This window comes from Staurois parvus, unplaced genomic scaffold (genome assembly GCF_062004578.1).
Source record: "Staurois parvus isolate SC_StPar_1 unplaced genomic scaffold, SC_StPar_1.0 ptg000019l, whole genome shotgun sequence".
Taxonomy (NCBI): domain Eukaryota; kingdom Metazoa; phylum Chordata; class Amphibia; order Anura; family Ranidae; genus Staurois; species Staurois parvus.
Window position 1 is genome coordinate 17,335,842 of NW_028317815.1, and position 22,906 is coordinate 17,358,747.

Here is a 22,906-nt window from a genome sequence, read left to right on the forward strand (position 1 = left end):
CACCGGCACCCACCGATCGCACCTTGTGCTGTACGTTTTGTGGTGTCATTCATTTAAACTGGATTCCTGATGCACAACCATTGTATAGAGTGTGGCAACTCATCTAAATGCACATACCATGAACTGTCATGTACTTCTAAATTAACTGGCTGCCTGGGTTCACATACAGTATATGCGGTGCGGTATATCACATGTGATCCGCACAGGAACCGCACCACATTTCTGTGCAAACCACATGCGATTTGTGTGCGGTGTGATTGGAGCCATACATTTTGTATGGCTCTAATCGCACCGCACCCGCACCAAAAAGTTGCAGGACCCTTTTTTGGGTCCACACTAGAATTGGATCGCATGGGTATTTACAGCTCTGCGATCCGATTCTGCACATCGCACTGCGTTTTGCGGACCGCTTACGGGGTGTTGTTAATGTAACATACACACCCGCAGCAGTTTGCATCAACGGGGTGTGATTCTGATGTAGTTTGGAATTTGCACAACAAACATTGCAAATTCCACACCGCATCAGTGTGAACCGGGGTTAACACTCAAAATCTTCCATCGCATGTGAGATGGCGAACTGCAACAGACTGGAAAAGCATTAAGGTGCCATAAAGATTAACACTATAGGACATCTTGACTCAGAACTCCAACCCATCACCAAATAAATCAATGCTGACCCTTATGATATATGCCCATTTCATACATAAATAGTACCTAGTAGAATTCTATTCTAGACAGAATATGGAGTGTAAGCCCCGGTTCACACTGGTGCAACCTGTCATGTGATTTGACAATTCCAAATCGCATGACAAGTCTCACCCCATTGCTGACAATGGAACTGTTCATTTCACCGCAACTAATGTCACAGCGATCAACAAAAAGTGGTGCAGAAATATTTTTGATAATTTCATTGTGACTTGCATAGACTTCTGTTATATGAATTTGCAAACCGCAATGAAATCGGCAGTGAAAATAATATGCGGCTTTGAAATCGCACTGAAGTGGCGCAATTGCAAGGCCACACCAGTGCGAACTGGGGCTCAGTATTGCTTTGTTATGTAAATATTCCTTTTCATGGTAAGGTCCCTTGTCAAGACAAGGAGGCTTGCTTGCATCAAGTAACTGCAAAGCTATGCTGCCTGAAATTTCCACTTCTTTTAGGGTCACCCAAGGCAGAAAGGTTTAAGAGATGTCAGAGTAAAACCTACCACCTATGTTGGACAGCATCAATACAGGACCGTGTTAATGGTGGATGATCACAAAAGTGACAACAGTAAACACATCAACTCAAGCTGCAAGGAAGAATGCAAAGGTAAATGACTTCTGTACATTGCCAATACAACCATATGGATAGATACAGTATCGATGGTGTGAACGGCGTAACTAAACCAAAACCTTTTGGTCATCTAGCCACTGATATTGCCATGTGAGAAAAGAAAATGTGAAGCTATAAAATGTATTCACCATTGGAGTTTAGAATATGAGGAAAGTGAAATAATGGGCAGCACACTGGCTAAATGGTTAGCACTTCCGCCTGGCAGTACTAGGGTTGTTGGTTCGAATCCCAGCCACAACACCTCCTGCCTGGAGTTTGCATGTTCTTCCTGTGCCTGCGTGGGTTTCCTCCGGGTACTCTGGTTTCCTCCCACACTCCAAAGATATGCTGGTAGGTTAATTGGATCCTGTCTAAATTGGCCCTAGTATGTGTATGTATGAATGTGAGTTAGGGACCTTAGATTGTACACCACTTGAGGGTTAGGGACTGATGTGAATGTACAATATATATATATATAAAGCGCTGCGTAAATTGACGGCGCTATATAAGTACCTGAAATAAATAAGAGAAACTAGGCACAGTGACAAGGATAGAAATATGTATTGTTTAAATATCAGTGTCTAATGGAGTAGCAAACTCAAATGGACCAACCTAGGACACTTTCAGTCAGAAGACTATACAGTCTACTGTTCTGGTCATGAGAAGCAAAGAATAAATGGCAAGGTTTAGTTAGCAAAGACATTAAAGAGTATGTAAACCCAACACTTCATATTCTGATATGTGCCTGCTATACCATATATTTGTATGAAAAAGTATCCTGTCCTCTTTGTATTGCTTACTTTGTGTGAAATCCCTGGTGTTCCTGCCAGTCCCTCTGCTTTCTTATTAAAAAACGACTACACTAGGCATGAGATCACAGTGTGGTCAGTGTTCTGGCTGTGCTGGGAACTCAGCCTGTTCCCACATGACCCCCCCACCCTTCCCCCAGCCATTTACTGGGAAGTTCAGTGTGCTGCTATTTCTACTTCCCCAACTCTCTGTTCTCAGCTGCATGCGGAGTTTAGAGGATATGTGATAACTTACAAAACAGATGAAAAGGTATTTATAACTTTTTTTTTTTAGATCTAAGCACAAATATTTTGCATGTCATTTCTATTTTAAACTGAATGGGTTGTTTTACAAGGTGAGGGTTTACATATACTTTAACAAGACTGTAATTTGATATAATAGCCATGTCCACCCTTGTAGGAGCACCCTGTGTGAGCCCAGTAACAGCAAGATCTGACATGAAGCTGAGCCCAGTGTGAAGCTGAATTGTTTGCCTTCCTTCATCCCGTCAGCCTGCAGTGACAGATTCAGACTTCATGCTGAGTAATCACTGAACATCACTGGCCACAATGTGAGAATTTCTACAACGTCAGCAATCGAGGCACTTTTAGTTCATGACATTTGTGAGCGCAACCGTTGCCGATTTTAATATTTTGGTTTAACTGCATAAGGTGTGTGCTTCCTTGCTTTCCTCTTGTCTTTTGCTCACATCCAGTGCATTTCCTTGTGCATGGTGTAATCATCTGCAGAAGACTTTTCTTCAGTTATTACCAAAGACTTGGCACTATATTCAGATACTCATCAATTATCGATTGTTCATTTTTGTCACACTGCTGGTGGTCTTGTTTTTATCTGGCATGGAGTGCGGAGAGTGTTACTTTTGTTGTAATTTTGTTTGTTGTAATTTGCTATAAGGCCATGAATGATCGTTTGCCATCAATTCAATTTCAGGCACAGCCATTTAACATCACAGTTATGCAAGTTTATACCCCAATTACTAATTCAGATGAAGCAGAAGTTAAAGTGTTTTTTTTTCTTAAACCCAGGCTGAGATTGACAAGATCAGCAAACAAGATATACTGCTATTGATTTGGGACTAGAATGCCAAGTTAGAAGATAAGAAGGCAGAAAATAGTCAGACAACATGGTCATGGAAACTGTAATGAATAGGACACAGAAGCTGATTAGTTTCTCTCCTGTTTCATTTGTAGCATATTTTTCAAGCAACCAAAGCGTTGTCTATACACATGGACATCACCAGATGGACTTTATTGAAATCAAATAGACTGCATTCTCTGAGCCAAAGATTGTAAAAGGACTTTTTTTTTTTTACATCCAAATGAGTTTTCATCAGTAAAGTGAATAGAATATCAGTAAAGTGCTAGTAAACTCCCCCAGATTGTAAGCTCCAAGGAGCAGGGCCCTCCTATCCCTCTTGTATTGAACTGTATTGTTGCTGTCTTGTCTCCCGTTATATTGTAAAGCGCTGAGCAAACTGTTGGCGCTATATAAATCCTGTATAATAATAATAATAATAATAAAGCAGGAAAAAAAAAAAAGTTTCCTGCTGCAAGGTAAAGCCATAATGTGCTAGTATGCATTGCACAATTGCTGCAGTATATTTCTTTGCATAGTTGGGCTTGGGCATCCGGATGAATTTTTGTATTTATATTCGGTCATTTGTCTGTGCCTTGTTTGTTTGTCTGTAATCAAGTGTTTTTTTCACACATGTCTAAAGCCCAGCAATGCTTGCTTTCCACGCTGGTGATTTCTAAATGTATTTTTACTTTTTTTGGAACCAATTTTTTTATATAAAACTTGGATCATAGTAAATTTTGTTTTTGTTTTGTATACCAGTATCCATTTTTGTCTTCAAAAGTAAACGCTGTGCCCTTTCTATGGGGGTTTTTCTGTTGTTCAGTAGTGCTTAGTAATTCATCCCCCATAGTAATTCATCCACCATAGTAATTCATCCCCCATAGTAATTCATCCCCCCTATAGTAATTCATCCCCCCTATAGTAATTCATCCCCCCTATAGTAATTCATCCCCCATATAGTAATTCATCCCCCATATAGTAATTCATCCCCCATATAGTAATTCATCCCCCATATAGTAATTCATCCCCCATATAGTAATTCATCCCCCATATAGTAATTCATCCCCCATAGTAATTCATCCCCCATAGTAATTCATCCCCCATATAGTAATTCATCCCCCATATAGTAATTCATCCCCCATATAGTAATACATCCCCCATAGTAATACATCCCCCATAGTAATACATCCCCCATAGTAATACATCCCCCATAGTAATACATCCCCCATAGTAATACATCCCATATAGTAATTCATCCCCCATATAGTAATTCATCCCCCATATAGTAATTCATCCCCCATATAGTAATTCATCCCCCATATAGTAATTCATCCCCCCTATAAATTCATCCCTTATATAGTAGTAGTAAGTAGCAAGTAGTAAGCCAAGTCCCCCCTGTGTCAATTCACTTACCTTTGTCCCGCGCGTTCCTCTCGCCGTATTCCCGCGCCGTTCCGGTCTTCAGGGCGGACTGTGAGAGGAGCCTAGCTCCTCTCACGTTCGTCACGCTGCCCCGCCTACACACATCCTGACAGCCAATCACTGGCTATCAGGATGTGAGTGGCAGCGAGACTGGCCAATCATTGCATTTGAGCGCGTTGCCCTGGCTGTTTTTTTTTTTTGGATCACGCTGCAGAGTCCCTGCCGCCCGAGAGGAGGGAGGGGAGCGGGCGCCCGGCACACAAGAGCCGCATTAAAGCGTGTAAAGAGCCGTATGTGGCTCGCGAGCCGCGGCTTGCCGACCACTGGGCTAAGCGATGTTGCGTGACCACCTGCAGCCAATGATGGACAAGCGGGGCATGTCATCACGAATCATATGAGTCGGGTGTGGATCTTCACCTCCGCCGAACCCGCGAGACTGACTCACCGAACCCCTGGGGTTCGATCGAACCCAGGTTAAGAACCACTGGCTTAAAGGGTTACGAAGACAGCACCCTTTTACAGGTGGAGGTGAACTGGTGAAACTATATCGGATTAATTAACCTCATGTAATTAGTAATTACCTTAGAAGTAATTACCTTAGAAGGAAGCCCTCTTGCAGTGCGTGGTCACCACTGACAGTGCTTCCATCTTAACCTGATCTTCCTTCCGGGCTCCGGCTGCTTGAATGGCCTAGCCGCCGATGACATCACTCCCGCGCATGTGTGCAGGAGTTTCAACCACGGTACACAGCTCTGAAGAACAGTACGGGTATGCCGTTCTTTCAGAGCACATGCACCGGTGATATTCCTGGCTGTTACTCTGTAGAATATCTCCTAAACGGTGAACATTTAAGAGATATAATTTTACCTACAGGTAAGCTTTATTATAAGCTTGCCTGTAAGTAAAAATAGAAAAGGAGAGTTTACTACCACTTTAAAATGGGATAAAGTCAATTTTGTGTCTGCTACATTCCTAAATAAGGAAAAGGGCATAAGGTAACATCAATGCTGACATACACCTATGTTGTACATATTCAATAGAGAAGATGGGACTTTCAGGGTGCATGAACATGAATACTAAATATATTAAAAAGTTAAAAAATTTTATTTCGTAATTTTGTAAAAAACACAACAAGAAAGGAAAAAATACAGAAACATAAAAACAATTTCAGTACTAAGGGTAAAACGGAGATTCAAACGTGGCTAGGTAATTGTAGTTACTCCCTACATGTTTTGCCCTCATGGGCTTCTTCAGGGAGATTTTTTTAAGGAAGTTCAACAGCCGAGGAAGTCTAAAGGGCGAAAACATGTAGGGAGTAACTACAATTACCTAACCAAATTTGAATCTTAGTTTTAACCTTAGTACTGAAATTGTTTTTATGTTTCTGTATTTTTTCCTTACTGCTTGTGTTTTTTACAAAAATACGAAATAAAAATTATATAACTTTTTAATATATTTAGTATTCATGTTCATGCACCCTGAAAGTCCCATCTTCTCTATTGAATATTTGCAATTTTAAGGGATGTGGTGCAATAATCGTATCTGGTCGCCCGCTCGCCAATTCACTGTTACTATGTTGTACATATTTAATGAAAAGAATTGCCAGGCCATGATCTCTGCAATATAGCATACACAAAGGGAATGTACATAGACAATTAGAAACTTATCAAATTGCTGAACAAATGAAATGATAGGCATAATTAAAGATTGTTAGCAGGAAAAAGTACAAAATAATACAGAGTATAATCAGTAGAGAAACTATGAAATCCTAAAACTAGAAGTGTTGTGTGTTGTCTCAAATATAGGGATATCTAGAGCAGATCATAAGATGTTATTTTGCTAACTTCAACTAAAATTGAAGAACACCAAAACTACCAACTACAACCCGGAGAACATACTCACTAACATAACAGTAAAGAGATTTTGGAGGTAAAGCTTGCCAAAGACCGATCGAAATTCATCCAGTTCAGCAGACTGTTGTTAGATCTACTTCTCTCCAACGGATAAGCTGGAAAACTTTTGACAATCAGAGGCTGCAGCCAACAATCAGTGTATCTAACAACAGAGAGTACAATATTCTGGCAGGGGGAGTTTCTCTATCCAGCTCGTTTGTGTGGATGGAAGAATCTGTTTTGTGCTAGATTTAGACAACATTGATAGAGAATCAGATGGACTATGAAAGGAACTCAAAGGCATCATCAGAGACGAATCAAAGAAAAACTTGGACAAAATAAATGCAATCAAGAAAGTGAAGTATATAACAGAATATCAAGTGAAAATTGCACAAGACAGAAGAAAAGCTGCAATTGAGAAAAATTAAAATCCTGAAAAATAACTTAATTGTAAATTCCAAAGAGCTGCAAGGTAGGAGAAAGAACATTTTACAAAATCTATAAAGAGACTGAAGATGGAAGCAAATGTGGAAAAAAAAGCAGATTCATGAAATCCAAAAGGAATTTCAGCCTTCAGTATGTATGCTCAAAAATGTCCATCCCTAATGAAAAAAAAAGATCAAGCAAAGATGGAAGGAATACAAAGAAGAGCTTTATAGCAGAGACATCAATATTCAAGACACTTTTCCTGGAACCAGCTACACAAATGTGCCTTCCACGATGGAAGATGAACTTAGACTGGCACTGAGGTCACAGCCATCAAAAGGCCATGGAAATAATGGATATAACATTGCATCAGAATTAGTACAAGCAACTGAAAAAGAATCAAAGTGCTGACTAACTCATGACAAGTCTGGAAAACCACACAATATCTAACAGATTGGAAAAAAATCTGTTTATATTGCAATATTGAAGAATGGAGGCCGCAATGACTGCACAAACCATTAACCAATTTCTTTCAAAATGCCAGCAAGATTATACTAAAGTTCTTCAACACAAACTAGAATCTTAGATCAAAAGGTAATTCTCAAATGTGCAATCTTTATTTAGGAAAAGCAGATAAACTAAACACCTCACTGCAGATGCACATTGGATATTTATTTTTACACATAAAAGGTGCATCTCAAAAAGGTGTCCTTTTACGAAACTGAGATCAGCGGCGATCCTGAGGATCGTTGCTGATCTCAGATCATTAGTAGTTTAGGGAACAGAGATGATCATGTTCTCCGCTGATCATCTCAGCACACAGAGAATCTGTCACTGACAGCCAGTGTATGAAGGAGCAATGTCAGCCCTTCACTAGCGATCTGTGTGAAAATTCTCCCTCCAGATTCTCCAGTCCAGAGGTGGAAAAATCGGGGAGACCAGCGGTAATTTACTGCTGCTTCGTAAACTGTGTGTTTGACTGATCTCTTACTGTAATTTTGAGAGATTACAGTAACAGCAGCCGCTTTCTACAGTTCAAAGCATTTGTAGATCGCTTCTCTCCTCATTAGGAGAAGCGATCTACACCGCTTCATCAATAGGCATTCAGAGAACTGTCTCCTCTGAGAATGCCAGAGAACTGAGCGGCGGTCATTTACTGCTGCATGATAAAAGGACACCTAATTAGAATATTATCAAAAAGTTAATTAATTCCAGTAATTCAATTCAAAAAGTGAAACTTGTATATTATAAAGATTAAGCACAGAGTGATATATATCAAGCATTTATTTCTTTTAATTTTGATGGTTATGGCTTACAGATAGTGAAAACCCAAAATTCAGTATCTTATAAAATTAAAATATTGTGAAAAAGTTCAATATAGTAAACTCATGGGGGTTTATTTACTAAAGCTGGAGAGTCCAAAATCAGACTCCCTTCTGCATAGAAACCAATCAGCTTCTAACCTCAGCTTGTCCAATGAAGCTTTGGCAATGAAACCTGGAAGCTGATTGGTTTCTATGCAGAAGTGAGTCTGATTTTGGACTCTCCAGCTTTAGTAAATAAACCCCATGGTGTCCCACTCTAATCAGCTAATTAACTCAAAACACCTGCAAAGTTTTCGTGAGCCTTTAAATGGTCTCACAGTCTGGTTCAGAAGGTTACACAATCATAGGAAAGATTGCTGACCTGACAGTTGTCCACAAGACAATCACAAAATGTCATTGCTAAAGAAGCTGGCTATTCACAGAGTGCTGTATCCAAACATATTACTGGCCCTTAGAGAGCGAGGATAAAAGGTTTAGAAATTATAGTATTGAAAAATGAAAGTATTGGGACACCCCTCCAAATCATTGGATTCAGGTGTTCCAATCACCTCCATGGCCACAGGTATATAAAATCAAGCACCTAGGCATGCAGACTGCTTCTACAAACATTTGTGAAAGAATTGGTCACTCTCAGGAGCTCAGTGAATTCAACTGTGGTACTGTTATACATTGATACCTGCTCAATAATTCCATCTGTGAAATTTCCTTGCTACTAAATATTCCACAGTCAACTGTTAGTGGTATTATAACAAAGTGGAAGCAACTGGGAACAACAACAACTCAGCCATAAAGTGGTAGGCCACAAAAAAATGACAAAGCTGGGTCAGCACATGCTGAATCGCACAGTGCGCAGAAGTCACCAACAGGCTGCAGAGTCAATAGCTAAAGACCTCCAAACTTCATGTGGCCTTCAGAGAGCTTAATGGAATGGGTTTCCATGGCTGAGCAGCTGCATCCAAGCCTTACATCACCAACTGTAATGCAAAGCATCGGATGCAGTTGTGTAATGCAAGCCACCACTGGACTCTAGAGAAGTGGACACGTGTTCTCTGGAGTGACGCATTGCACTTCTCTCTCCATCAATCCAATGGACATGTCTGGGTTTTGCAGTTGCCAGGAGAACAGTACTTGCCTGACTGTTTGTGCCCAGTGTAAAGTTTGCAGGAAGGGGATTATGGAGTGGGGTTGTTTTTCAGGGGTTGGGCTTGGCACCTTAGCTCCAGTGAAGGGAACTCTTAAGGTGTCAGCATACCAAGACATTTTGGACAATTTCATGCTCCCAACTTTGTGGGGAGATGGCCCCTTCCTGTTCCAACATGACTGCACACCAGTGCACAAAGCAAGATCCATAAAGACATACAGTTGTGTCCAAAATTATTCAACCCCCAATGCTGTAAAGGGGTTTAGGGACTATAGTGTACATTTGGAATTGTATTCAGAATCAAATCCTACAAGGACGTTGTAACTACCCAAATGCAACTAAAATGACATCAATTGTTTATGTAATACAGTAGTAAATGGTTCTTATGTGGTTTCTTCATTGCCACAATTATTCAACCCCTTAAAGACTACCACTCTGAAGAACAGAGGTTCATACAGGTGCTTTCCATCAGGTATTGAAAACACCTGTGGATGTCACCGAGCAGCAATCAAGCATAATAAGCACCAATTAGGCAGCTTTAAAATGACTGTGATACTCAGCTCCTTCTAGACATTTACTGGTGTGGTTACAAACATGGTGAAGGCAAGAGAATGGTCCAGGAAGACAAGAGAAGAGGTGATTTCTCTTCACAGGAAGGGCAATGGCTATAAGAAGATTGCAAAGATGTTAAACATACCAAGAGACACCTTAGGAAGCATCATTCGCAAATTCAAGGCAAAGGGCACTGTTGAAACGCTACCTGGTCGTGGCAGAAAGAAGATGCTGACTTCGACTGCTGTGCGCTACCTGAAGCGTAGAGTGGAGAGAAGTCCCCGTGTGACTGCTGAGGAACTGAGAAAAGATTTGTCAGATGTGGGTACAGAAGTTTCAGCCCAGACAATAAGACGCACACTGCGTAATGAAGGCCTCCGTGCCAGAACTCCCAGGCGTACCCCCTTGCTGTCTCCAAAGAATAAGAAGAGTCGACTGCAGTATGCCAAAAGCCATGTGGACAAACCACAAAAGTTGTGGGATAGTGTTCTGTGGACTGATGAAACAAAATTAGAACTGTTTGGGCCCATGGATCAACGCTATGTTTGGAGGAGGAAGAACAAGGCCTATGATGAAAAGAACACCTTGCCTACTGTGAAGCATGGTGGAGGGTCAATCATGCTTTGGGGCTGTTTTGCTTCTGCAGGTACAGGGAAGCTTCAGCGTGTGCAAGGTACCATGAATTCTCTTCAGTACCAGGAGATATTGGATGGAAACGTGATGCAGTCCGTCACACACCTGAGGCTTGGGAGACGTTGGACCTTTCAACAGGACAATGATCCCAAGCATACCTCCAAGTCCACTAGAGCATGGTTGCAGAGGAAAGGCTGGAACATTTTGGAGTGGCCATCGCAGTCACCAGACTTAAATCCGATTGAGAACCTCTGGTGGGACTTAAAGAAAGCAGTTGCAGTGCGCAAGCCTAAGAATGTGACTGAACTGGAGGCCTTTGCCCATGAAGAATGGGCGAAGATACCCGTAGATCGCTGCAAGACACTTGTGTCAAGCTATGCTTCACGTTTAAAAGCTGTTATAACTGTAAAAGGATGCTGTACTAAGTACTAAGATTGAATGTCACTTGGGGGTTGAATAAAACTGATAATGCTGTGAGCACAGAAAAGACATTTGTGGTTATTTCATTATAACTGTTATGTTATATTTGTCTGACCTACAAGTGCCTCTTTAATGTAAATGTAAGCAAGATGACTGAATGATCAAAAGCAATGTCAAACTGGCCAAAACACTCAATTTCAGTGGGGGTTGAATAATTTTGGCCACAACTGTAGATGAGCAAGTTTGGGGTGGAGCAACTTGACTGGCCTGCACCTCAACCCGATAAAACACCTTTGGGATGAATTAGAGCGGAAACTACGAGGTAGGGCTTCTCATCCGACATCAGTGCCTGACCTCACAAATGCGCTTCTGGAAGAATGGTCACAAATTCCCATAGACACACTCCTAAACCTTGTGGACAGCCTTTCCAGAGGATTGACGCTGTTATAGCTGCAAAGGGTGAGCCAACTCAATATTGAACCCTACAGACTAAGACTGGGAGGCCACTAAAGGTCATGTGCGTGTAAAGGCAGGCATCCCAATACTTTTGGAAATATAGTGTATGTCTATAAATACAAAGCTCAAAACTATCCAGGTTGATATTTTCAGTCACCCTCTATGGATGTAAAAGCCGGACAATGAAGAAGCAAGACAGGAAAAGTATTGATGCCTTTGAACCTTGGTGTTGGTAAAGAATTGTATACCACGGGCAACAATTAAATGAAAAAAATGGATTCTTCAACAATTCAAACCAAAGCTTACATTAGAAGGCAAGATGACTAGACTGAAGTTGTCTTATTTTGGACATATGGATAAGACAATTATTTTCGAAAAAGTTGAAGGGAAAACAAGAAGAGGATGACCAGCAAAAGTATGAACATGCAGTTGCAAATACTTAAAGTATAAAGGCAAAACCTTTTTTTAGTGGAGTGGAGGTGGATTAGAACACCTATCAGTTTGTACTGCTGTCTGTTCCCCCATTAGGGACATTCACCCTATTTGTCCTGTTTACCATTATTATTAAAAGTGAGAGTAAAAGAAAATCCCAAATTTTGGGTTGTCCCCAGAAAAGTAATAGAGGAAAAATCTTCCAATGGGAACACTAGTTCTGGTGACCTAGGGGTTCCCAAGGAATTCCATTAACTTGTAGGGATTTCCTCTCACTTCCTGTTTGGCTATGGGACAGGAAGTGAAATCTCCACAATGGGACACAGATGGTGAAAACAAATCTGACATGGGTTATAACCCTCCCTTGATCTATCCAAAATGAAAAAAAAAAAAAAAGTTTTGTCCATAGTTCTACTTTAAGATCCAAACAGAAGACAGGTCATTCTGAAGAAACACTGTCCATGTGGTTGCAGGGAGCCAGCAGTGACATGACACCACTTCATCATAACAATACCAACAATAATGGAAATTTTACAGTTATCTGAAAATTATTTGTGAACTGGTTTTCAAAGTAATTCTGTTGCCTTTTGGAAAATGAATAAATAATGCTCCCTGAAAATTACTGTTGTTTATACTTTTGTGTACCGCCATTTGTTTGTGAAATCTTTGCTCTCTTGTACAGCAAAGCAGCTGGCAGAATTTTCACTACCAAGTATGCCTGCATTCCCCGCTGCACATGTTTGAATCCATTGCATGTGGTTCTATCTGCTGACCCTGCTTCATAGAGGACCCAGTAACGGATTAAATTACAGCACATGGGGTGGGACATACCCAGAAGTATCAGAAGTCAAGTATCTGCCAGCAGCCTTGCTCTGCAAGAGAACAAACATTTTTTACTTTCTGTTATAAAACATATCCAATAAAATCAAATATCTTAAAAAAATTTAGGCCAAAAGGTATTCTTACAAAAATCCCAATAAATGTATTTTAATCAGTTTGTGTAAAAGTTATAGTATCTACAAACTATGGCATATATATTTGAAAATTGAGCATTTCTGTACTGATGGCCTATCTCATTTCTCAAGGCCCTATAATGCCAGGACCATATAAATACCCCTCAAATGACCCCTTTTTGGAAAGTAGACAGTCGGAGGCATTTAGTAAGAGGCATAGTGAGTTTTTTGAAGTTGTAATTTTTTTGTCACAATTTTTTTGAAAATGAAGAAATTGAATCTTTTTTTTTACAATTCATTTTTTTATATACTGTCACCAGTGCAGCACAGCGTCATCATATGACTGACACAGCAGTAATTAGGGACACTGACTGATGACATTATGTTAAAAAAATTCACATTTTTAAACTTTCTGTTCATTTTTTTTTTTTACTTTTTTTCAGTTTTTACAATTTTTTTCACATACTTTCATCAGAGTAGTTCAATGTCACCATAGTAAGAAGGTGATCAGAGATTTTTTTAACACTTTGCTTTTACAGTGACTTTCATTGTAACAGCAAACAAAGTTTTCAACTGTTATGAATGGGTTACATTCATGACAGCTGTGATCACTAGTGATTGGTGTTTGGCTACAGCTAATCACATGGTACAGGGTGGTGTGATTGACCCAGGTACCATGTGATAGCTGTGGGCCAGTCACAGCATAGGAAACACAACTGTTATGAATGTTATGTTGACACTACTCAATCACATGATCACTGGGCCCCGAGTACCACACCCCTCACCCAGAGCAGGCCAGATCAAGTACATGTACGTGATCTGGCCTGCCTGTACCACTTGCCTGCAGTAAAAGTACTGTGGGCAGGCAACAAGTGGCTAGTACAAGTCTTCTTTTGCATAGAGCAATCTTATCTTAATGTTATGCTAACAGTGTATGCAAATTGTCAAGTACTAATCCACTACATCACATAAAAGTTGCATTAACGTGATTTCCTTTTAATCAGCTGATTTTGTTGACTACATTTTGCAATAAATATATGGGCTATGCATTCAATTTCGGGGTAAAGCATCATCACAGTGCAATCCATAACTAAATTAAAAAGAAAAAAAAAGAAAAAAATAATTAATCAAAATAAATTGATAATTGATCATACAATAATAAACCTAGTTCAGGTATGAAATAACTCCCACAGTATAAATCATATAGAAAAAAAGCATTCTAAATCGGATATTTGCAGAGCGGGTGCTACAACTTACAATAACACAATATAACAAAAAATATATTATAAAGAAATACTTTTAGTTATATTTTTGTTTATTTGAGTTATGCCAAGCTGTACCCCCCCAGCTCTGGGACTATCTCAGTTAGAAAGGGATCGTTTAATTGTATAAATATATAGAAAATGCATTTTTGTCTATTTTTTTTTTACTATTTATGCCTAATGAAAACCAAAGAAATAAAATATGCACAGTATATGTACAGTATATTCGGTAGTGCATTAAAGCTCTGTCGCGAAACAATGTATGATACCCTGAGGTAGACTACAAAGGCTAAAAGTTATAATGTGCTGTACTTAGACATCACCAAAAAAAAACAACACTGGAACGTGGGGGGTGATTTAGTGAGAAAAGGTCTGGGGGATTCAAGTGGTTAAGAAGACAACAGAGTGGCTTTAATATGGTATGCTAGTGGTTATATATTTATAATTTTTGTAGATTCTTATTAAACAATAGGGAAGAAGGCTACAGAAGGAAGAAAGGGAGGGTGACGTGGACAAATGGCATTTACTTTATTTAGGCAAAGAAGAACTACCATTAAAAATATATGCTGCAGCACTTTAAGGGTTAGTTCACGTCTACCATAAACTGCCTATGCAGATAAGGGGTGTCTGTAAAAAAAAAAAAATCACAAGAAACAAGTTTTTAACCACTCCATACTTTGTCCAAATGTGAAAAGAAAGTTTTGATTGTTGTCCAGGCTCCACCATTATCACCTTCGGTCGTCCTTTAAACTTGGTGTATCCCTGACCTGGAACAAGCATGAACTGTACATAACAGTGGTTGGGGCACATCATATGCGCATGCTTGTTCTAGGTTATTGACTCACTAAAGCAGGCCATACATGGGTCGTATTCCGAACGATTTTTCGATTGAAAATTGAAAACATAGTTCGTTCTGTAATCCGATGGTGCCACCGATGATTTTGAAAATCGGTCGTTTTTCATGAATTTTCCAGCATGCCCAATAAACGAAATGGGGAGGAACCATGAAAAATCGGCCGATGTCATTGCCCCACTATCAGAGCGAAAATTGGCCGATTATTCTTAGGTCTGATTTTGGACAAAAATTAGTTTGAAAATCGACCCATGTATGGCCAGCCTAAGACCCGGAGTATGCATTTTTGAGAACAAGTCAGCAGTGGTTGATTCTCTATATTGATTCTGACAGGATCCTTTTAGGGAATCATTGCTGAGAGGGAATTTTAGTCTCTGCCTATTGGTACTTTTAACACATAACTGGCAAGGATTAATATGATTTCCACAGATTTCAGTGAGATTGCACAATTGTGAAAAACATGAAATATGTACTGGCTTCTAGCAGCACAAATGCAGCTGAGGCGTAAACACAGTAGATGCATCTATTTTATGAGCCATGACTAAATGGTTTTTGGTCTTCAGGGACACCATCAAGGTGTACATGGCATGACATGAGGTCTTGTTTACTCGTGTTACTTTTACAAGTTTGCTTAAAACGAAAAAACAAAAATCAGCACAAGGGACATTACTTACAATCGATGCCATGTGTCCCTTCTGCTGCTCTCTCTCATTTAGTAGAAATCATCTACCTCTGATCCCCCACCCCCACCACCTTAATCTTTGAATGCAGCAGGGGTTAATGGAGCTGACATAGCTGTGACAGGTACTCATGAAGAGTGCTCAACTATGCGCCCAGCTCCTCCATTCATAGAAGTCATACTACAGCTTCTATGAATGAAACGTGATCTATGAATGGAGGGGGCGCAACTTTTAATCATCTGCCCATCCTACATTCATAGATCCTGTTTTAGTCATAGAAGCTGTGGTATGGCTTTTGTGAATGGAGGAGCTGGGCGGATGGGGAGAGTATAGTCATGCGCTGCTCATGCGTGCCTCTCACAGTTCAGTTAGCTCCACAAACCATCGCCACAACGGAAGATTGTGGAGGTGGGGAAGGGTAGTCAGTGAAGGATTTCTACTAAAGGGGGATCAAGCAGCACAAGGGACAAATGGCATCAATCATCAGTAATATCCTTTGTGCCAATGTTTTTTTTTTAATAGTAAATGTAGGATTTATTTCCCTAATCCGATTCTTTTTATAAATAACTTCAAATACTTAATTTTTTTAGCTTACATAAAAGAATCCATTTTCCTGTGTGAACGGTTCACAGAATACAAGGCATTTTGTGAATAGTCAAGGGAAGAGATGTGGACAAACAACAATAACTCTTCTGTGTGTGAGCGGAATATGTGCAGACTAGAAATAAAGCACTAGATGCAGTATCCAACAAAGAAATGAATTACGCAACAAGCAGGACAAATCTCTAAATTTACGACATCTGACAAGAGGTAACTTTTTGTTCTTAAGAATTTATAGGGATATTCCTGTGCCTGGAGTTCCACTTTGAAATAATGTACCTCTGGGGCTCTGTAGATAACCCCTATCTAGTAAGAAACATTTTGCTTGGCATATGTTTGAAGGTACAATCAATTTTTCTATTTACAATCAGTTTAGTTAAAGCTGAACTTCAGGCAACCGGCTAAAATTCAAGCATGAAATACATACATGGGAGCTGTTCTGCCAGATAAAAGACTTGTATTTCCTTTCATCCATTCCTGAAGTGTACACAGTTCCCTCATACAGCACCACCAGGTGGATAACAACACTTACATTTAAAGAGGAGTTCGGCCTCCCCTCCCAAAAATTAAAAGTCAGCAGCTTACAAACACTGTAGCTGCTGACTTTTAATATTAGTGCACTTACCTGTCCAGTGATCCAGCAGTGTCCTCACCCTATGCTGATTCTTCAGTTGGATGATGGGTGCTGGCGCCGCCATCTTGACTAAGGGAAACCGACAGTGAAGCCTTGCGGAAATGACCCAGAGGGCTGTAGGAGGAACCAGGTACCTGCTCTCCCCCAAAAGGTGCCAAATGTGGCAGCAGAGGAGGCAGATAAGTGAAGCTTCCACTTTTGGGTGGAACTGCAGTTTATGGAATACGGTAGTGTCCAATCTCCACCTCTTGCCTTCTAAACAGACAAAAAAAAGAATAGCAGAAGACTGATGAGGCCATCTTTCTGCTTACTATGCTCCTTTCTCCTATCAGCATGAATTGTCAGTACGTTTGTATAGAACACCAGATTAACTCTAGTTCTACTCCTCTCTCTTTCACTCTGAGTACTGTTGTATAAGAGGCTGATACAAATGTACACTTGTTGAAAAAATGCATTTTATGATTTGTGAATACAGAGCTGCATTGATTGTGTCTTTTATATCTGCATGGAGTTGAGCTTTTAATTGTTTCTCTGTTAACTTTTCCCAGAGCCAAATGCAGCATGCCATATGTATCTCAACAGCTATTTCTGCCTTTCTTCTGCCTCATTTCTTAAAATGCCCCCCCCATCTGTTAAAACCACCTTTAGGCCTCATATGTGCAAAGAAACTGATGGAAACAGACACGCAGATTTCACTTTCAGAGACATCAGTTTCCAGGTGAGCTTCAGTGAGTTTTATACACGTTGCAGATTTCTGTGCAGAAAAAATGTCTGTATGTTGTGGTGTGAACAGGACGCATAGAGAACAATTATTTTTTTTGTGCCCTTGCAGAACGTGTGCAGAAAAACTGACGTCTCTGCACACCGGTGTGAACAAGGTCTTACTGTACTGTATATATTTCAATCAAAGCTATCGGGTGAAATACTTACCTTTGCTCCAATGGTCCGAAACCCATGAGGACCTTCTCCCATACTTCTTGTGCAGTTTTTCTTCTAGCATCTTGATTGGCCAGCACAGGATGATGTCATTCCTAGCACACTGACACCATAAGCAACTCAGTGTACAATCTGCAGAGGACAGTGAACAGTCAGGTGAGTTTATTTTAGGGCAGAAGAGGCATGTCTCTTCCGCAAAAAAGAGCCCGCCTGCTTGCAATTTTTTCTGCCTTTAGTTCCACTTTAAATTAAAGCATTTAAAAATACCTGCTCGCCTCCACCTTTATTGAGTTGCCACACACCAATGTGCCACTGTTCCTCCACTTTGTATCCTGTGCCACCATTTTCAAATGAAGCCATTATTGGTGGGCAGCTTTTTCTTCCTTGTCATGTGCTGGTCCACTGATGATGCCACACCTGATTTTGCTCATTGTCTGATATCGGTTTATCATTATTGAGTAATATGTCACCTGACATGCACAACATGAGATCTGGCACATGTGCTATATGTTATATCTGGTGCGGCTTGTTACTAAACCAAAAAAAGATGCCCCAGATCTAATACGATGCATGAGTGAGATCAGGCAAGATCTCCCTGGAAGGCACTGGTGATATTAATGGATGGACATGCAGTGCTGTATGCACAGGGCTGTGGATAACGGGGTACCACCGGTTCTCCTGTACGGGGCCCAGGCAGCTGGGTGAAGTGGATGTGGGCAGGGAGGGTGATTACTAGAACCAATCCCCTGTATGGCTGTCTCTGCAGCAGTTGAAAGCTTGCTTCTTCTCCTCTCCCTCTCTGTGGTTTTCAGCTGCTGCAGAGAGAGCCATAGAGGGGAACGGTTCCAGTAATTTCCGCCTGCCCACCATGCCGATCACCCTCCCTGTGCACATCTGATTCACCCAGCTGCCTGAGCCCCCACAGTGCCAGCTTCCCTCCTCTCCTTTCCTCCGGCAGCTGCAAGCACACAATAATATCCTTCAGGATGGAGAGTAGGGGGAAGTGGCTGGTAAATAGGTCACATTAACCAGCCCCTTCCTTTCCTGAATGAACACAATGAGTGATCAGTACCGATCATAACTGAAGCCTGGTAAACTGTTTTTTTTTTAAAGGGGGCCTTGTCAGGTTGGCATGGTTTTTAACAGCAGCCCTGTGTATTCACCTGTATTTTTGTGTTTGGGGGTAAAGATCCCTTTGGAGTAAAGGAAAAAGGTGATGTTAGAAAATAAACTAGAAAACACTGTCCTTATTGGGTAAATCATCGTAAATGTTTAAGATGTAGATAGGGATCTCTGGGCCATAAGGTCAATTGCAAATACCAGACCTGAAGTAAGGGAATCCTAATCACAACTCAAATGTAAAAACTTATACTGTATGTAAGTCCCAAAGTTATGTAATGAAAAAAAAGCCCCTACTTCTCTGCTATAGGGTTATTGTCATATGTATATATTGTCTACATACATGAATAAATAGTACTACAAAATAAACATCATCTCTCCCTTTTATAAGATCATTACTGTAAGTCCCCCAATAAAAATGTTTCCTCTATTATATGTACATTTATAATTGTGTACTGGATTTGATTTCTATCCAGATAAGACCTGCCCATCTGCTGCACTCAGGCCTCCATTCATTCGGAGAGATGCCGCTGACTATGATTGGCTCATAGCTTCCGCACAACCTGAGAGAGGGAAACGCTCCAGACAGTTTTACAAATATATGAGCAAAAAAAAGAAGCACTGCTGTCCCCCCTACAGTTCATTAATAAAATGGAATATTTCAAAACAAGCCAAAAATCCAACAAAAATCGAGAAAACTACCAGGTGTGATTTTATATATGGAAAAACAGTCAAACAACAAAACACATAGAAATGTAACGTATATGACTACGGAGAGAAATCCTTCAGATGATCGAACATAAACCTTCTATGTACCAAAATGTCTACTTTAAGATCTATCCATAGCCACCTATGCTACATGCACACAATGCCCTGCAATACGGAATGGCTGTCTATTGTCAGTAATCCGCTGTCTGTCATCAATCCTGTTTTATGTAAGGTGTATGAAGCATGGGAAGGGCACACAGACACGCATTATAGACATTAGCTCTCACTAAATACGTTGATAGGAAATATTTCCAATAGATTCCCCCATCATGTGTTTTCAGGTATGTTGTGGTTTAGGATTATTATGTTTTATGACATTTACATGGCCACTGTGTCACTGCTGCATGATTCAGTTATATACAGAAATATTCTATACCGTCCATGTAGGTTACATCACAATCTACAGACCCTCCACAGCCGTATGCGCCATCATCAAACAGAACAAGGCAAGTTCAATCTTCTGATGAGCTATAGTATAAAAGGCAATCACATATGACAGTAATGGATTATGCATTAAAATGAGGCAATAATGTGCAGCTAGGCTGTATTGTCTCTAGAAAGAAAACGATGCAAGCAGCCCTTTCCCACTTACAATGACAGTACAATGAAGCTCTGATGAAAATGTCATCTCAAATCAAGGAACAAAGAAAAAAAAAAAAAGGGGGTTAATCTTCATTCTAAATGACACTCACCTACAAATTCCTCTTCATCATCATCTTCCTCGTCGCCATTCTCGCTGTCGGTTTGCATGGGCTCGTCGGCGAAGTTGACCCCTTTGGAGTGTCTGAAAGGTAAGTCCATGCCATGACTTAGGGTGGCCCCCTGGCTCTGTGACTCTTTCAGCTGGGTGAAATACTGCAGGGCGAATTCCAACAAGTCTTCAGGCTGCTTCCTCAGCACCTCCACTGTAAAGCTCTGCAGCAGCTCCGTCAGCCCCTCTGGGATTTCTATACTCATTCCTGGGGCCAATGGTCAAATTAGGGATTTAGGCAACAAGTACAAAAAAAAGGGGGGTACGTATAGAGATCTGAACAAATGAGAGGAGGTAGGTGGAGGTAAGTGTTTATTTATAGCTATATGAAATCTGTAGCCAATGCTCCTGTGTGGGTAGCCACATACAGATTGTCCAGGTAAGGGTTGGAGAGATGAACAGACACATAGGGGGTGCAGAGGAGAGGAGACAAGCACTGCAACAGAGGCAAGGATGAAGGAAATGAGCACACAGGTTCAGTACTAAGGTGGGCACATTATTTCTAATGTAGAGCTCCTTCAATAGACACAAACACCCGAGAATGACTGCTTAGAAGAGACATACAGATACAAGTGTGTATGGCTGACATGCAGGTGGATGAGGGACAATAGACAGGAAGCTGCAGTGCTGCTCAGTCCATGGTGCATGCCAGGTTACTGGTGCAGGGACATGGATCCAGACGGCTTCTCTGCAGGAGGGAAGACAATCCCGAGGATTTAATGGTCCTGCTTCATAGAGACACACAGCAGTGGCTGCCAGGAGAAGGAGGAGGAGGAGGAGACACTAATCCAGGACTCCTCACTAGCTGAGATCTCCCTTTTAATTACATCAGTGATGCAGAATAGCTTCCCACGCCGCAGCCTCTATTCCTCCCTGGGAGCCCAGGACACCCGCGGGGGGCTACAACACCCTGCAGCAGGCTACACCTTCCCCCAGTCTAGTCCCGCATGCTCTGCTCCCCGCACACCGAGCACCGCGCTGGGGCTACAACAGCGTCCTCCGCAGCAGCCACCGCACAAAGACAGCGCACATGTGACCCCTGGAAACCATGACAACCACCTATCTATGTGTGATTGCGTCTACACAGCTGCCACAGCGCGGGACACTGCTGCCAATGCAAAGCCCCGACAAAGGGGGTCATTACTGTGTGTATGGAAGCAGGCAGCCCCGGCATCCCTACAGAGGTGCCCTCCTTTCCTGGCCTGCCTTGTGGGGGGGGATCTCATGGGATCACTGCTCAGCTACCTGGACACATCCTCAGGATCTAATGGATTTGCAAGATTTAATGACGACAGATGAAAAAGGATATTCAGGATCATTCTGTAGGATCGCGTGCTACAGGATTTTAGATAAAGGATATTACAAATTGTACATAGTTATATATACGCTCACCGGCCACTCTATTATGTACACATGTTCAATTGCTTGGTAACACAAACTGCTGATCAGCCAATCACATGGCAGCAATTCAATGCATTTAGGCGTGAACCCAGGCTGAACGTGGCATGGTTGTTGGTGCTAGACGGGCTGGTCTGAGCATTTCAAACACTGATCTACTGGGATTTCCACACACAACCATCTCCAGGTTTTACAGAGAATGGTCCGAAAAAGAGAAAATATCCAGCAATCACATGGCAGCAACTCAATGCATTTAGGCATGTAGACATATGTGAACCCAGGCTGAATGTGGCATGGTTCTTGGTGCCAGATGGGCTGGTCTGAGCATTTCAAACACTGATCTACTGGGATTTCCACACACAACCATCTCCAGGTTTTACAGAGAATGGTCCGAAAAAGAGAAAATATCCAGCAATCACATGGCAGCAACTCAATGCATTTAGGCATGTAGACATATGTGAACCCAGGCTGAATGTGGCATGGTTCTTGGTGCCAGATGGGCTGGTCTGAGCATTTCAAACACTGATCTACTGGGATTTCCACACACAACCATCTTCAGGGTTTACAGAGAATGGTCCGAAAAAGAGAAAATATCCAGCAATCACATGGCAGCAACTCAATGCATTTAGACATGTAGACATATGTAAACCCAGGCTGAATGTGGCATGGTTGTTGGTGCCAGATGGGCTGGTCTGAGTATTTCAAACACTGATCTACGTGGATTTTCACACACAACCATCTCTAGGGTTTACAGATGTGCAGAATCGGATTGCATAGGTGTGAATACCTATGCGTTACGATTCTAGTGCGGACCTAAAAAAAGGCCCTGCACATTTTTGGTGTGGGTGCAGTGCGATTAAAGCCATACAAAATTGCATGTGATTTGCACAGGAATGCAGTGCGGTTCCTGCGCGAATCACATGCGATATACTGCACCGCACATATGTGAACCCAGGCGGAATGTGGCATGGTTGTTGGTGCCAAACGGCTGGCCTGAGTATTTCAAACACTGATCTACTGGGATTTTCACAAACAACCATCTCCAGGGTTT

General features: G+C 41.3%; 1 protein-coding gene across 1 annotated transcript in view; it reads right to left on the reverse strand.

Moving 5' to 3' along the window:
* Nucleotides 1-21,532, reverse strand: part of PRKAR2B (protein kinase cAMP-dependent type II regulatory subunit beta) — a 163,115-nt gene extending 141,583 nt beyond the window's left edge. The window contains exon 1 of the mRNA XM_089685245.1: nt 20,399-21,532. Coding sequence (XP_089541371.1) covers nt 20,399-20,663 — 265 coding nt within the window. The 5' untranslated portion in view covers nt 20,664-21,532. The remainder of the gene's footprint in view (nt 1-20,398) is intronic.
* Between the last annotated feature and the right edge of the window lie 1,374 nt (nt 21,533-22,906).